The sequence below is a fragment of the Mus musculus genome, chromosome 4 (genome assembly GCF_000001635.26).
Source record: "Mus musculus strain C57BL/6J chromosome 4, GRCm38.p6 C57BL/6J".
NCBI lineage: Eukaryota > Metazoa > Chordata > Mammalia > Rodentia > Muridae > Mus > Mus musculus.
Window position 1 is genome coordinate 127,921,955 of NC_000070.6, and position 17,810 is coordinate 127,939,764.

General features: G+C 46.9%; 1 protein-coding gene across 2 annotated transcripts in view; it reads right to left on the reverse strand.

The window, feature by feature from the left end:
- Nucleotides 1–5,637: 5,637 nt before the first annotated feature.
- Nucleotides 5,638–17,810, reverse strand: part of CK137956 (cDNA sequence CK137956) — a 60,711-nt gene continuing 48,538 nt past the window's right edge. For both annotated transcript variants that reach the window (XM_006503263.3, NM_001134733.1), the window contains exons 6-7: nucleotides 13,853–14,049; nucleotides 5,638–6,124 (exon numbers count right to left, since the gene is read on the reverse strand). In XM_006503263.3, the coding sequence (XP_006503326.1) occupies nucleotides 6,049–6,124; nucleotides 13,853–14,049 (273 nt within the window). In that variant the 3' untranslated portion in view covers nucleotides 5,638–6,048. The remainder of the gene's footprint in view (nucleotides 6,125–13,852; nucleotides 14,050–17,810) is intronic.

Here is a 17,810-nt window from a genome sequence, read left to right on the forward strand (position 1 = left end):
CTCTAATTCATGATCAGCTGTGAAGTGAACAGCTCTCCCGTCTCACATTCCCCTCCACAATCGTCTTCCCTACCGACATTCCCAGAGCCAAATGATGGAGGACTGAACCTTCTGAGCCAAAGTACGTCCTCTTCCCTTTAGGTTGTCTTTGTCAGACACTTTGGTCACAATAAAGAAAAGTTGACAAAAAGTCAAGAAACTTTAAAAGGTGTGTGTGTACATGTATATGTATGTATATGTATACGTGTGGATATGTATATGTATATATAATCAGATGTCACTTGTGTGAACTCCTAAAATGAGTTTGAGTGTCTATGTCCACACTGATACCTGGATGTCCCTCTAATAATCTCATCATCGTAGTAATGACTATGATTTAATGACTATTTTTAAAAAGTCAAGGGCTGGTGTGATGGCTAGGGTAGATAAGAGCTGTTGCTGAACATGCATGCTGGGCCAAACTCCAAAAGTGTTGGGCCTCCTCACAGTACTTTGTAAGTCTAGTTCTGGGGAAGGGGAAGGGACAGGATTATTATTGGTATTTGCTGGCCACCTGTATAGCACAAAAATAGAGCATTTTAGATTCAGTGAGAGATTGTCTCAGAGGAATAAAGAGGAGACTGATAAAGATGATTAATGCTCTCCTCTGGTCTGTATGTGCACACAAATGGACATGGGTGCATACACGTGTGTGTACACACACAGAGGGGCAATGTGAATGGGTAGGGCACTGTGCCCATCTTTCTTTCAGTGAGTAAGGGGTCAGTTCCCCTGGATAGGGGATACCTTGAATGTTAGGCACTTTGTTTAAGGATGCCTCTTTTTATGACTGCCCATCTGTTTCTGAGGTCCCTTGGGAGGTGATCAGAGCCACAGGGTATAGTGTTGTAACACTAGAAAGACGTTGGGCACTGGTGCCAGGCCCTCCCTTAACTAAGTTTTCCTTCAAGAACATCTTAAAGAAAACAGAACCACAATAACTTCCGAAAAATCTGAATGAAGCCTCTGGCATCAGGTGCTGGTGGGTCAGGAGGCAGCTCAGCACAATTCAATGGGCATTTTTAACACCAACCTGTACTGGGCATCAAACTAGAGCATGTTCCAGATGCAATTTCTCTGTCTCTCTTCAAACATTTGTTTCACACACACACACACACACACACACACACACAAAGAGTTAAAAAAAAATCTTACCTCCAAGACATCAATCCCCACCCCATCCTCTATAAACCCACCCCTCTTCCCACAGGGAGCCCTTCAAACCCCTTGGTCCTTTATCTTAGTGTTCATAGCCAGGCTTCTAGGTGGTTCTGTGAGTTCCAGTGTCCCCAGAATAATCTATGTCAGGTCTGACCTCCTGCCTTCCCATCATAATAAGCAACTTTGCTCTCCTCGCTTCTTACATCTGTCTTCCTCCTATGGTTATATCACCATTTTTTTTTTTTTGCTTAAATCCATATTAGGGCCACATAGTGTCATTCACTGTTGAGTTAATTGCTTTGGGGTTTTTTGTTATTTGACGTTTTAGCTAAAATTTCCCACTTCCACCAAGGTCATAAAATAGCTGTCAGTATAATTTTCCAGAGTGACCTCTGATAATTAATCTACCACCATTCTATTCCCCAGCCTCTTCCCTTTCTAGAGGTTATCGGCCTCCTACCCCAGTCTGAACTGCGGATGGTGGTGGCTTGAGGAAGGGCTCTGCTTTGTGTTTCCTGAGCCAAGCCCATCCAGTCTTCTCACCCTGGAAGTGTCCTGAGCATCCTTCTTGCCCTGAATCCCTGTTTCCATAGCACTGTCTCTTCTGTCTTGGTTGGTCCCCTTGTCTTAGAGGACCATCCATCCTTCCCCCTACCTCCTGGCAAACACACAGGGAGATAAATGACTGGGCACTTTGCACACGTGAAAACATCTTCACTTCACCTTCATCCATTAGCCACTGGGTTTGGAATTCCAGATTGCTGATCATTTCCAGCCAAAGTTAAGACGTTGTCAATGTATACTCTAGGCTCTGGTGTGTTGCTGTTGAGAACTCTGTGACCATGTTTTAGAATCTTACCTTTGTCCCTGATATTCCAAAATTTCCTAAGGCTGTACCTGAGTTTAAGTCTCCTCTGCTCACCTCTTGGGGTTTGGATCATCCATTTTCGGGGGTCATCTCAGGATCCATCTCTCCATTTTCACTGCAACCGAGAACTCCAGCTACCTAGATATCCAGGGCTCTGGACATAGCCTCACTTTGTCTTATCTTTTATGTCTTATCACCACTTCCTTTCTTACTCTCCTTTTCTTGAGATCTCTCTGATTTTAACCTTCTAAGTCGGTGACGAGGAAAAATCTTGAATAACAAGGAATGAAAACAAGACTCAAAAACATTTTTTCTTCCATGTTTTTAGTCACTTTGCTTTCAGAAAAAAAAATCCATCCTATAAATGAATGTATGAGTAAACTGATTTCTATTACTTCCTTTAGAAATTTTTGATCTCTCTCTCTTTCTTTAGTTCATTTTTTTAAACCTTTATCTTGATGTCTTTTACTGGGAATTATCTATTCCTATTAACCATCAGGTCTTAATGCTGATTAGGAGATATTTACCAAAGCACATTCATGGGGGCTGACTTCCAAAGACCTCTGAGCAGTTCTCTAAAACCCGGCTTCTCCATCATAGCCTAGCTGCTGCCCTCAGGGTATGTGTGTGTATTTCTTTCCCATCTAGGTCCTCAATCCCACAACCTTAATGCATGGCCCCTGAGTCCTCCCTAGAGGCACTGTCTCATGTCTTCCATAGAACTGTCTGTGCGGTTTGTGAGGCTAGGACAGAGGCTCCTTACAGTGTCAACTCCTGGCTTGCATCAGCCTTGAGCCCCATGTTCCACAGTGTTCAGCACATGAAACTTCAAGGTCTAGGCTTTGGAACTCTGTAAGGAAGTGTGGCTTGCTGCTTGTCCTAGCTCCTTTGACACGCCCATATCATGCATCCTTCCGAGGCACTTACCATATCTCCATTACACTTCTGCCTTGTGAACAGGGTAAATGTTCTGGTTAGTTTTAACTGTGGACTTGAAAGAGAACCTTAATAGAAATCATCTATGTCGAGTTGGCCTGTAGGGAGTTTTCTTGGTGTTGAGGTGGGAAGACCTAGCCCATCGTGGGCAATACCATTCTCTACAGAGAGGGCGCTCTGACAGTGCAACAGTAAAGGAGTGTAGAAGAAGCACACAGGCACCAAGGATGCATTTCTTTTTCGCTGATATTGACTGTGAGGCTCTACGTTCCTGCCTTGACTGCCCTACAATAATGGGTTATAACCTGGAATTGGAAAGTGAAAAACTTCTTCTTTCCCCATGATGCTTTTGGTCATGGTATTTTATCATAGCACCAGAAATAAACTAGACAGTAGGGTTATAACTTCCCCAACTTTTATTAACTACGAAGTTTTATTATTGTTGTTATTTGGGAGAAAGTTTCAGGAGTAGGACAGATATATCTTTATTGCCCCCATCTTAAACTATAGTCTATATTGAGTAGACAGTAAGTCTGTCTTGAATCTACATTATCTTTTAATCCTCACAACTCTTGCATTACTATTAATAGAACTCAGATCCAGAGGGGGTGAACTTTCTGTCAATGTGAAAGTTGGAAAGCTTCTAAGAAACAAGTTCTGATCAGGATTAATAGTGAACCCACATTCTCTCTGTCTCTCTGTCTCTCTATCCCTATCTCTGTGTCTCTCAGTCTATCTATCTGTCTCTTTATCTGACTCTCAACAAGCTGAGATCAGGGGAGGGTGGTAAACTATAGTCAAACTAAAAGTAAGGCACCCTTAGGGGCTGTGATAGTTTACATTGTCAAGTGGACATGATCTCAACTTCCCTTGAAAATAACTCTCTGGGCATCCTGAAAAAAATTTCTAGATTAAGGGCATTGGAGAGGGGACCAACATTTTATTGGCTGGGATTATAGACTACTTACAAAGGAGAGAATTGGCTGACTACAGCATCCGTCACACTTACCTTCCAGGCTGCAGATGCAATGGAACCAGAGGCCCCGAGCTCCAGCAGCCGGGCCTTCCCCATCATGATGAGCTTCTCCTTGAACTGTAAATGGAAATAAACCTTCCTTCCTTGAGTTGCTTTGGCTGGGTATTTTGTTTCAGAAACCAGGAAGGCAATTAACATTGAGCAGCTTATTAACCAAGTATAACAAGAAGAAACAACATGCAAAGTGGAGGTCCAAAGAGTTAACAGGAACCCCAAAATTTAGACCATGGAGAAAGATGCGGTATTGATCCTACGGGAAACTGAGGGGAGAAATTACGTTTCCAGAATCCCAAGTGGAAGGTCAGTGAGTCTAGTGGCATCATACTATGAGGCCAAAAGAAATATTTTTGTGACTTAAGCCCTTCTCAAGACAATGATGCCTTTCAGACCCTCTGCCTGTCATTGCTCGCAGAACTAGAGTATACTAGCTGCCAAAGCAACTCAAGGAAGGAAGGTTTATTTCCATTTACCGTTCAAGGAAAAGCTTATCATGATGGGGAAGGCCCGGCTGCTGGAGCTCGGGGCTGCTGGTTCCATTGCATCTGCAGCCAGGAAGCTAAGTCTAATGTTCTTCAGAGTAGATTATAGTCACTGTAGTGTTTGTTTTCCAGGTACCCAGCATGGTCAATCAGAGCATTATAGAGGCGATTTGAGTGGCGGTCCATCTGCATGCATGGACCAACGAGTGCATCCTGACATGAGCAAGCTCTGTTTAACTTCATCTTGGTAACAAGCGTTAAAAACACATCATACAGATTTCACTTCACAGACCAACTCTGGTTGATAATAGCTGCTTGCAGCACCATCAGGAGAACTTTTCTCCAGCTCTGTCCAGCCTCTAGGGAATAAAATCCTACGGTTGATTAGCGATGCCTGCCACCCATGGGTGTAACACTGGAGAAGCAATTCACACTGTCCCCGATTTCCATAGCGCATCCTTCATAAATGTTTCCAGGCATCTCTCTGCATTGTTATTCAAGTTAATGGTCAGAATTGGACCGGACAGAGCCAAGGACAGTGTCATTAGGTGCAGTGTTGAGGCTGGCCTTGAGGTTGGCACCAGCGTGCCATCATTAATATGTGTGCGTGCATGCGTGCACATGCGAATGTGTGTGTGTGTGTGTGTGTGTGTGTGTGTGTGTGTGTGTGTACAAGCATGAGGATCAGAGGATAGCTTTTAGGAATCAGTTCTCTCCCTTTACTAACTGGGTCCCAGAGATAGAACTCAGGTCATGAAGCCTGAGCCATCTTACCAGCCCTTAAGATCCATTTTGAAATTGTGTTCTATGCCAATGCTGGGTCCTGGGGAGACTTTTTGTAAGACTTCTACCTGGGACAGACCCCAGGGAGAGTGGTTTTTGTATAATGCCTCTTCTAGGAATGCAGAATCTGGACTGTCAGGGAATAAGGGAATCCCAGGGGGAAGAGATAAATGCAAAAGCTTTTGACCCCTGAGGTCCCTCCTGTAGATAAGATCGCTTCCAAGCTTCCCCCCCCCCCCACCCCGTGTCTGAAGAAACACCAGGGCTCATGGGAGGGGGATGAACAGTAAAGATCATGCAAAGCACAGCAGAAGAAATGAACAGGCACACGCGGGTTCAAGCAGCTCCTAGTTTTATCATAAAATACAAACGTTCTAAATTAAGTGTCTTACTGTCTATCTTACCAACAACAACAAAAACAAAAACCAGTCATGTTAGCTAAATACAGATGCCTGTGTGGTCTTACAAATGGGGGGTGCGTCTGTGGTGAGCATTACACGCGAGGGTTGTGCCATGCAGGTGAGTGTTGGCTAGTAGAGGAATCTGGTCTTGCTGTTTTCTGTCGGCCACCTGGTTGGAACCTTGGCTTTCCAAACTTCACACCAAGCTGTTGCAGAATCCAGAATTCCAGAACCTTTAGCCCTGATCCAAGGGCAAAGAGAGGTGGAGGAGAGAGAGAGAGAGAGAGAGAGAGAGAGAGAGAGAGAGAGAGAGAGAGAGAAGAGAGAAGAGAGAAAGAGAGAAGTCTAAAAGCGTATGCCATTCCCACTGGAGGAAAAATAGGGGCTGTTCATCAGGGGGCCGCTGGGCGCCGAGTTGAACCTGGAAGAGAGGGGCAACGGGTGCTGAAACGATGTCTTTGGTGTTCCAGGAGAGACTGGAAAAAATAATCTATTGATTTTTTTTTTCCATTAAAGGTTAGGAAGCTGGGACAGGTTTAGAAGCTGAAAGCTTTAGCATCTTATAAAGTCTTTGGCTCCAGGCAAGTCTAACACAAAATTACACAGTTAAAGGACAATGAAGAGTTGTGTCCCCTACTACATTGGTTCAGGGAGCTGCGGGGAGCACGTAAGGATGACATTTAGAGTTCCACATTGTCTCCAGTTAGGGGCCACAAAGAAGGAAGTTTCCTGGATCTGAGCCCCTCACATGTAGGCCTGCTCGAACCTATCTGTCTCAGAGGACCAAATTGCATTAGGGAAGTCCAACAACATCGCAGAAAACAGGTCTGTCCTGGCAGCTGATCTGAATTCAGCCAGTACCAGTGTGTCTTCCCAGCTCAGCTAGCTTCCTGGCTCAGCCTTGCTAAATCACACCCTTTCTTTCAACACTCCTCTGAGAAGTAGCCTTGCGACACCACTGACTGAGTGCCTGCCTTGTGGCGTGACCCTCAGGGAAGAACCAGTAAAGATATATGTGTCTGCTTCGAAAAGCAGAGATCCCCATACCTCTCTGCTGCCTTTGCTGGCACTCTTGCATGCTTCCTTCAAAACAGAGCTCAAAGGCCATCTCCTCTTCGGTGAAGCTTCCCCTGACCTCTTCAGACTGAACAGCTAACACAGACTCCTGGGATCTGACTGCAATTTCTTCACCCATCTCCTATCAGACTTTGGATGGAACCGGGGCTTAATACCAATTGCCGCAGAGCAAACGGCCAGATTTAGCCTAATCCAGGCATTCTCAGCCACTTTTCCGCTAGGCAGATGCATATTATAAAAGAGAGTCACCTTCAAGGCACTCTCCCATAAAATGAAGAAACAACAAAGAGGGAGGGGAAGGGAGGGACAGAGTGATGGAAGCAGACCACGGTGAGGGTGTTAATCGTGTTAGCTGCTCGGTACCATCTGTGGCTCTCTAGTGGCGACAGTCCATAGACCAGCTAAGGTTTGGGTAATATTCCATTTTCTTCTAACTAAAATAAGTTCCAGAACAACAGAGAGAATACCTCGATGTTCAGCACCCAACCCAGGGCTCGCCAGCACACCCCTAATAGGAAAATTGTTTGTGGAAACCACATCTCTGTTCTTCCTTTTAAAAGCCATCGTGGAGGGGCTGGTGAAGTGGATCAGCAGTTAAGAGCATCCTACGAGGACCCAGGTTCAATCCCCCACATACACAAGATGGTTCACCGCCATCTTTAACTCTGGCCCCAGGGGAGCTGATCTCTTCTTCTAACTTCCTTGGGCAGCACCCACACAGTGTACAGACATACATGCAGGCAAAAACACACATATGCATGAAAGAAAAAAAAACATGCTACATTATAAGTGATTGAAAGTGGTGTTGGCATGGTATGTGCGTGCTATCCCAGGACTTGGGGGACGGGGGTGGGTATCGGAAGATCACAAATTTGAGTTCAAATTACTCTCAGCAGACCCTGTCTCATAAAACCAAGGGCTGAGCTGTGTTTCTGTGGTAGAGTGGTTGTCTGACATTTGGAAGGCCCTGGGTTTAATCCCCAGCCCTGGAAGAAAAGAGTGATGCTATTATAAGTTAAGATACTCTGGATGTTTGGTCTGATTTATAAAATAAAAGCTAAAACAGTAACAATGGCTATGAACAGCAATTTAACCACGTCGTGTCTCATATCTGATCTCTTCTCCCTGTGTCCCTAGCTCCTCTGGGTTGATTGCTTAGAATCATGTCATCTGCCAAGGTTATGGTCCAGACATCATGAAGACAGGGCCCGGGGAGAAGCAGTGTCTATGGACTTGAGCTACCAAGGACTACTTCCTGGAGAAGATGGGAGATGAGGAAGAAGGAGAAAGTCTATCAGCTCCTTAACAGTGGTTCTCAACCTTCCTAATGTTGTGACCCGCTGACATAGCTCCTGATATTGTAGTGACCCCCCACCCCCAGACATAAAATTATTTTCATTACTACTTTATAAATGCACTTTTGCTACTGTTATGAATCAAAATGCAAATGTCTGTGTTTTCCGATGGATGGTCTTAAGTGGCCCCTGTGAAAGGGTTGTTTGAGCCTCAGAGGGGTCGTGACCCATAGGTTGAGAACACTGTCCTAGAGCTCAGAGACCATGTATGTTGGCTTACTCAAGATGGTTGACATAATGCTGTTTCCAGAGCAAGTATTACTCACGTCCTGTAAAGGCTCGCCCTTGCAATTTTATTGCTTGGAGGATAAACTGTGTGGTAGTCATCCCTGATGAGGAATGTAAATCAGCTTGGCAGAGGCACGGAAGGGCTTTCCTCCTCCTCTGAGATGGGGGAGCTTGATCCCTCCTCTCTCAGTTCATCCCCCTCCTCTCCTCTCGCTTCCTCTGCTTCAGATGACCCTGCCTGTCGTCCAGACCAAGCTGCCTACCTAGGTCCATGCATACACCTTCCCTTGATGAATCCAGCCTCACCAGGTCTTGTCCAATGCCCGGCTTCATAAGCTTCTCAACAACCGTATTACCCAGAGTTCCTTGTGTTGGCTCCCATAGTACCAAGTTCTTATTTCTCCACTCTGATCCTGGCTCCCTTGGGCTCTACGACAGATCGTGGCTGCCCGTGGCTTCCATTCTTTTCCTGACTGTCCTATTGCACACACATAGACACATAAACCACATATACTCTCTCTCACACACACCACATACTCGTACACAGACACACACCATATACACTACACACACCCCATAACACACACAGAGAGACACCACTAGAGGCTGCTCCCTAATTCTTTCCTGGTCCCTTTGCCCCTTCCAGCCCCTCTACCTGCTGGAGACCCCAGGGCTATATCCTTACATCTCCTCTACGTGTGTCCACTCCCTGGTAATTCACCCTGTCCCATACCTTCATTTATCATCCGTATTCTACCAGCCACCAAATTCACTGCCAGCTCCAACCTTGCCCCCCTCACAGCTCCAGGATCCTGTATCCACTTGTCTATCAATAATTCTACCCACCTCTCTGTGATGATTTGAATGAGAAATGACCCATGCCCCCATAGTCTTAGGCATTTCAACAATAGTCCCCATTTGGTGACACTGTTTGGAGGAAGTTTAAGAGGTGCTGCCTTCTAAAGGAAAGAACTTTATTATTGAGGAGCAGGCTTCGAGAGTGCACGGTCTCTCCTAACATCTGGTGTGTTCTAATTCACTATGGTTCACAATGTAAACTCAACCTCCTGTCCCCGCCTCCATACCTGCCCTCCAAGATGGTATCTCTCTGAAACCATGTGGTGGTTTGAATAGGTATAGCCCCCATAAACTCATGTGTTTGAATGCCTGGCCCATAGGGAGTGGCACTATGAAGAGTGTGGCCTTGTTGGAGGAAGTGTGTCACTGTTGGGGTGGACTTTGACATCTCTTATGTTCAGGCTTCACCCAGTGTGACACACAGTCCTTCTGCTGACTTCAGATCCAGATGTAGAACTCTCAGCTCCTTCTCCACCACTGTGGGACCTACACTCCATGAAGATAATGGACTGTAAGCTAGCCCCAATTACATGTTGTCTTTTATAAGAGTGGCTGTGGTCACGGTGTCTCTTCACAGCAATAAAATCCAAACCAAGACTTACGGTTGTAAGCCAAACTAATCTTTTCCTTCTATACATTGCTTCTGGCCATGGTGTTTTACCACAGTGAGAGAAGGTAACTAAGACTAACACGTTCAGCATTCAGGATTTGATAAACAGCTTTGTTCTAGTCATTTACAACCTAGGGACTTGCCGCTGTCGCTCATCCAGTGCACAGATCAGAAGCCTGAGACGTGTGCCCTGGTCCTTGTGCCATGTGAAACCATGATCACTGCCAAGAAAGTGAACATCCTACCTATATCAGTTCACTTGTCTCTTTTCTGACATGGACCACGCACCCCTACACCATCACCATCTATTTCATGGGCAGCATGGAAGACCCCAGCCCTGACTCCTGCATCAGCCCTCACTGCCACAGTCCATGCTTCCTTGGCCAACACAATCTGCTCTATACAGGAAACAAGAGCATGTTCTTAACCAGATCAAAGGTCCATGACATCCCGTCAGGCTTAAAATTCTGACATGCTGACCAGTCCCAACCTGCCCAGCCCTGGTTGCCTCTCTGATTCCTAGTCCACCCACTCTCTTACACCCCCTTGTACTCCAGCCTCACTGAGGCCTTTGCATGTGGAATGCTTGTCTCTCATACACATGCAGGGCCACAGCTCAGAAAGCCTTCCTTGCCAAGTGCGGCGGTTCTTGCCTTTTACTCCCAGCACACAGAAAGTTGAGACAGGAGGATGGCTGTGAATTAAGGCCAGTTCTAGGTAGCACGCTGAGACTTTGGAGGAGGAGGAGGAGCCACTTCCTGCTTTGGGTTTTATTTCTGTCTTATGACAGTCCCCCACACACCAGACTGTGAAGTTTGTGAGAGAAGGAAGCATTTTGTGTGTCTGGCTGGCCCCACTCCGCATGCTATGGACAGTGCTGGGCACAGGAGTTGCTCAAGTCAGTTTATTTTGTTGGAGACACATCTCCCCATGAAGTCAAACTCAAGATCTCCCTAATTCATTTCTCGAGTGTTGGGATTACAGACATGTGCCACAAGCCCAGAGGGCAATCAGATTTGTATATATGCATATGTATGTTTATATATGTGCACATACACACAAACACACGAGAGAGAGAGAGAGAGAGAGAGAGAGAGAGAGAGAGAGAGAGAGAGAGAGAGAGAGATGCATTCACATGCTTGTGTTCAAGTGTATGGAGACCAACAGCTAGCTTTGCCAGTATTCCTTCAGGAACCATCCACATTGTTCTTTGAGATTCTCTTACTGGGACCGAAGATCACCAATTAGACTAAGCTGGCTAGCCAGTAAGCTCCAGGGATCCACTTGATTGTGCCTCCACAGCACTGGGACTACAATGCTCCAGGGATCCACTTGATTGTGCCTCCACAGCACTGGGACCACAATGCCTTGTTCTCTATGTAAATTCCTGGGATCAGCATCAGGTTGGAAGGCTTTACCAACTAAGCCAGCTTCCAGCTTCCCTCAATCAGCTTTTTCTTTTAAATGAACAAGTCATCCTCTTTGGGGATGTAAGCTGGCACCTGTTTCTGTCCCCATCACGGTTTCCACAGCTTCTTGGGACGCCATTATCCCCCACTAACTATCCCCACCTTCCCTTACTCTTCCTTTCCCCTGTCTCCTGCTCTTCTCAGTCAAGTGTCTTCTTCTTGGGCTGCCCCTTTCTGTCCCTTCTCCCCAACCCCTAGGTCCCCAAAGACACACAGAGACCAAGGCCTCCATCCTTTCGTGTAAACTCCCCTTGCTCCCTGGACAGCCAGCATTCCATTCTGTGCCTTGAAGAATCACAGGCAGTGACACAGGAGTGGCCGCCAGCTGAGGGACGGCTCACTGTGTCCCTCATTCACTCTCACCTCCAGGAAGGTAATAGATAACCTTTTGTTGAGACCTCCCAACTTACACCTCAACTCCTAGTCTGTCACCTAGGCCTGTATGTGTGCTCACTCTGGTGTGCATGGGCTTTTATTAGATCCCCTGGCCTACAGGTCAAAATAGCCTTTAATAATCCAATCCCAGCCTCCCTTTCCAATCCTATTTTCCACCTTTTCCAGGGATAAATCTAATACTTTAAACTCTACTCGGCTTTATCCCCAGGCCCCAGCTTCCCTTGCATCTTCCAGGCTGGGGAAATAGTTGAGCAGTAAATCACTTGTCTAGTATGAGAGAGGACCTGCGTTCAATTCCTGGCACCTCAAAATCAAGAGCTTAAGAGAGCATTTAAATGATTGCCTTGCTCTATCCCACTTCAGGGCCTGATTCCCTCTGTTCAGATTGCCTTCTCTACCCACTCACGGGGACACCCCCCTTCAGCTGTCAGAGGTCCTGGCTCTGGCCTGGGATCACTTGGTCATCAGAGCATGTGGCATCCAGTCCAGTCAGCTCCCCTCCTCCTATTTTTATGAGTGTGTGTGTGTGTGTGTCTGTGAGAGAGAGAGAGAGAGAGAGAGAGAGAGAGAGAGAGAGAGAGTTTATATACGTCATGTGTATGTATGTGTGTCTGCATGAATTTCTATATGTCGTGTGTGTGGGTGCCTGCAGAGGCTGGAAGAGCATATTGGATGCCCTGGAACTAGAGTTACAGATGAGCTGCTGGATGCTGACGGCTAGGAACCAAACCTGGGTCCTCCACAAGCACAGTGAATGGTCTTAACTGCTGAGCCATGTCTCTAGGCCCCAGCCCTCTGCTTTTTGAAGGGAGGAAGTTCGCCTTGTTACCTGTGCGTTCCCTGTAAGCTAAGTTTACATTAACTACTTGAACCAACATGGGACTCTGTGTGTGTGTGTGTGTGTGTGTGTGTGTGTGTGTTTGTGTTTGTGTGTGATGGTGGTGGGGGTCTAACCTTTGGAGCTCTATAAAATGAAAAGGAGGGAAGGAGGAGGGAAAAGAGGAAAGAGAAAAGAGGAGGGAGTGGAGGAAAAAGGAAAGACATAAAAAGAAGCCGTGGGCATCATATTCAAATACCACCATCGACCACTTCCTTGAATATTCTCCGAGCACCCCAGGCAATTAAATGATCTGAGAGTTCCAACAGTTAAGAAATCTGCCTGTCTTTGTTTCTTGCCGTTTCCTCCAAACAGATCTGACTATCAAAACCTCTTTGAAACATTGATCCCTTCTCACTAGATATTAGGGGAGATGGAAGGTTCAAAGTCTGGGGTCATGCAGTGGGGTCAGGTGCGAAAAGGCTGTCTGCTGGGCACAGTGTGTGTGTGTGTGGGGGGGGGGAGGCAGGAGTCGATATCTCCCTTGAGTGTTTGATCCTAGCCTAGAACCCGAGCTTCTTCAAGTGGGGCACGAAGTCCCCACGATCTTCCTAGGACTCTGAGGCCTGCAGGAGCAGCATAATGCCTCCTGACTTGCATCACCAGTATTAGCTGAGGATTTGGCTTGCTGGAGTGAGTGGCTACTTGTTAATTATGTTAAACAAACACAGCATGCATAACCCAAGAGGAATCTTCATTTAACTGCCCAGTTTCTGTTAGTGGTCTGTTGCTGAGCCTTTCCCACAAGCCCGGGAAACACCAGACTTTTCTACTGTGTGCGGTTTGGGATGCTTTGGTGGGTAAGCCGTAGAGGACCCTTCACCGGGACCTGTCAGGAAGTTCGGGAGATGTTTGAAAGATGAGCCTGGCAAGGACTCCAGACGCATGCAGGAAGAAGATGGATTAGTTAGCCATATTCTTTGCAAATCATCAAATGATAACAAGGCACCATGAGCCACTTGCAACACCAATGTAGTGTGTAGAGTGGCCCCTTGCTTCTGATTGGGCAGCTGCAGTTCTACAACTAACCTGTAGGTGGCAGCCTGCATAGGACCTTCAAAATGGCTCACCTAGACCCCAGCCCAGGCTCACTCCACAACTGTTCCCTCCAAGTCCTTGGAGACACTGGGCACAGTACAAAGATATGCCCACTACCACCAGAGCCACGGGGCACATATACCAACAAAGCCTCTATGAAGCCCATCCCATTCACCTGCCCTCTCTGACAGCCATCTAGATGCAGGTCAGCTCCTCACCTCCACCATGGCTAAGAACTCACCCATATCCCTGGGGGAAGAGGAACTGAGGCCCATCTCCTGCTGTCGGGGGAGGGTCTCGGGGATTGGCAGGCAGCTTCTGAGGGGTCCTCTGAGGATATGGATAGTTGGGCTGGACGAAAGGGATGTAGCTCATCAGTGGGGTGTAGGAAGAGCGGAAAATTTGCTGTCCCATCTGCTGTGGGTTGTACGGTGTCACCTGTAGGGCAGAGAGGAGAGAGGGAGAGAGCTCAACGTCCCCCAGCCCTGACCCTAACCCCAGCTGCTACTTTATCGCATAGCCTTTACCTGCCATATGTATCTGAGCCTCAAACTCCTAATCTGTACAATGAGGACGCACAATCTACTCTGTGTGGGGAGGGTCTAACTGTTGAGATTCACACCACTGGCTTCAACAATAGGACCTCAACAGCCTGTGGGCACCAGACAACTCCACCCAGTGGAAACGCCTGCCAAGGGAAGAACAGGCTTGTGCTGGAAGGATCACTGCATAGCCACCAGCTGTAATTATCCAGCACTTGAAAATCCAGCTAGCGCAGCGGTCTCAACCTTCCTAATGCCGCAGCCCTTTAATACAGTCCCTCATATTGTGGTGACCCCCAACCATACAATTATTTTTGTTGCTACTTTATAACTGTAATTTTGCTACCATTATGAACAGAAATGTAAACATTTGTGTTTTCCGGTCTTCTTAGGCGATCCCTGTGAAGGGATCTTTGACACTCCCTGTCCCCCTCCCCACCCTAAAGGGATCGTGACCCACAGGTTCAGAATTGCAGAGTCAGCATGAATGAGGAGCTAAAGTCAGGATGCTACTGCACTGGAATTCCTGGAAACAGCCACACAAGGCTAATAGCTACAACATTAGGTAAAAGGAGAAAGTGTAAACAAGGAGGTAGACCTATGCTTATATCTCAAACCTGCCGGAAAGATGGGAATTCAGTGGGGTTTCTGCCAATACCTGGGCAAATACCCACTGGGAACTGTGGTTCATACTTTCGTGCCCCCAGCAAGCAAGGGCACTACCCATCTCCTTCACTGCTATTGTCCCAGCTTCCGACAGTGAAATGAATACAGTCAGGGGGGCCAGGGAGGGGATAGGAAGACCAGGGAGCTCTAAGCATCTGCTAAGGTGATGGAGAGCAAGCAGGACATCCGGAGGAGCAGGTCCCACACTCAAATACCAGAAGACCTTTCATCTCGTGGGTTTTGCTGTGTGCTGAGGGAGCGTCTGTCAAAGCCAGGAGGCTTCTGGATTTCCACTCGAACCACAGAAGCCTACAGTGCTCAGGAGCCCCCTTGCTCCCCGCATGCCCATGTCTAATACAAACCCACTCGGACTATGTGTGCGGAAACCGCGGGCTGTGGGAGACCTGGCCTCTGCCACTACACTTACCAACCCTAGGAGACAAGATCATATGACCTTGTCAGGTTCACAGGATTTAGAATCACCTAGGGTGTGCTGTGAGGGTGTTTTCAGAGAATGGTAACCGAGGATGGAAGACCCACCCTAAAAGTGGACAACTTCGTTCCCAGGGCTTGGGGTTTTAGTCTGAATAAAAAGGAAACAAGAGAAACCACTTGAACACCAACCAGCCTTCATCTCTCCTTGCTTCCTAAATGTGGGTGCAATGTGACCAGCGGCCTCATTCTCTATGACGGGCTGTACTCTCAAACTGGTCGAGAGAAACAGAAATCAAACCAAGCAACAACGACGAAACTAAAACTTCAAGTTGTCGTTATTGGTTCTTTTATCATCACGGTGAGAAAAATAACTAATGCTGGCCGTGTTACTCCCATTTGGGAGACAACAGAACTGGGGCTCAGCTTAGTAAGCATCTCCAGTCCTGAATTGCAGCCAGAACCCCAGGGAGAGCTGAGAGTCTGGGTTCTGCTCCAGCCTTCCTCTGCTGTGCACTCTCTGAAAGCTGAGCCCATCCCTGAACTGTTGGCATGCTGCTCAAAGAGCGACTGCAGGGCCCTGTGACACCAGATGTAGGTACTGAAAACACCCCCCAGGACACACTCTGTGGTGGCCATAATGGGGCAATATCCCTAGTTTCCACAATGGGAATGATTTGGCCCTGGGAGAGACTATTTAAAGGGATGAGTCCCAGAACTCACACCAGCCTTATCCAGGGATATTCCCAAGGTTCCACGGGGCCAATCAAAGCCATCACATGCAGCATTGTATGCTGCTCTGAAAACCACCTCCAAATACATTCATCTTTTACAAAAGCATAGAACAGTGGCCGAGAATGATGGCCTTGTTCAGGAAATCTTATATAAGTAGGTGTCTCTAGAAGGGTATGAAAGAGACCAATAAACAGCAGTGACCTCGGTCTTTAAAATTCTTACCATGTTTTATACTACATTATTCAAATATATACACATTCATGATTGCCTAAAAAGACTCTTTGGAGCCAGGAGGAGCTGTTAGTGTTTGTATGTGGGATTGTTTGTATGTGACTGGGATTCCTGAGACAGACTCAGAACAGTTAGAATGAAGGAGGCTCTTAATCCTGATGAAGCAGCCCTGACCACGGTAGTTTTCACCTATGGGAGCATTGCTAACCTCTGGAACATACTAACATATGCCAGCTCAGAGATGAGGTTTTCAGAGAAAGGGTGGGGCTCTCTGGGAAGGATGGAGGTAGAAGAAACTGGAATTGAAGGTGTGGACTGTTCGTGGACCAGTGTGTGAGATTCAAGCCCATTTGTGAGTGTGGCATGCTTGCCTTCAGCCCCCTTTACGTCCCCAGTCTTAAATGACTTTTACATCCCATCTCTGCCCCAAGACTCAATACGTCTAAGCTTGCTTCCATATCTGTCGATGAGTATGCGTGAGCATGCGGGCCTGATCAAGCAGCTTGGAAGCATGTAACTATATGTATTTCTCATGTGTGTGTTTCACGTGTGTTGCACACACACGTGTGTGTGCGTGTGTGTGTGTGTGTGTATACTTATACCACAGAGTACATACGGAGGCCTTGGGTGTCGGTCCTCACCTTTCACCTTGTTTTAAAGCAGTGTCTCTTGCTGTTCACTGCTATGTATGCCAGACTAGCTGGCCCGTGAGCTTGTCTCCATCTCCCATCTTGTCATAAGCACCCTGGGGTTGCAGATGTGTGCTACAGCATCTGGCTTACATGGGTTCTAGAAGTCCAAACTCCATTGCTCTTCAGAAGCAAGTCCTTTATCCTGTGAGACATCTCCCCAGCGCTCTGTTTCTCTCTGCTTCTCTCTATGGATGTCTGTTACTATCTTGGCTATGTTACTCTTATATAGTACTTGTGTGCGTTTATCTAAGAGAGGTGTCCATCACGGTGGCCAGGAGCACCAGTCTGCCAAGATCAGGCCTTCATTTGCTTCCGAGTTAACATCTGAGGGGCATTTGTACCTGAAGTACTGCTGTAATTCATCCTGCCACATTTGGCAGATAAAAATACAGGACATCAGTTTAATCCAAACTGGAAATAACCAATGAGTATATGTTTAACATAAATATTTCTTGTGCAATATTTACATTTGAAATTCAAATCAAACGGAGTGTCTTTTATAGAATCTAGTCAGCCCACACAGCATGAAGATGATTCTTTGGCCCACACATGCTGGGCAGAGCTGCGGGGTTGGTTTTGGCCGCCTGAAAGTGTGTGGCCCTCCTCATGCGCTGAGCTGAGGCCTCTGGAAGTGTTGTGTGCTTCCTCTTATCTTTATGTGCTTCTGACACCCAGTGAGAGAGGAGCAGTGGCTCTTGTGTCTCCTAATCAGACCTTGAAAGAGCAAGGAGAACAGACATGACCTGATCCACATCCCAGCTTAGACACCCCAGAGACTCATGAGCAAGAACTAAAGACTCCCTGAAAGTCCCTAGTGATGGAAGCTACTTGTCACAGCAGACCCAAACTTACATGTTTATGTTTTGGTCTAATCTCTTTATGCCTCCGTTTCCCCATTAAT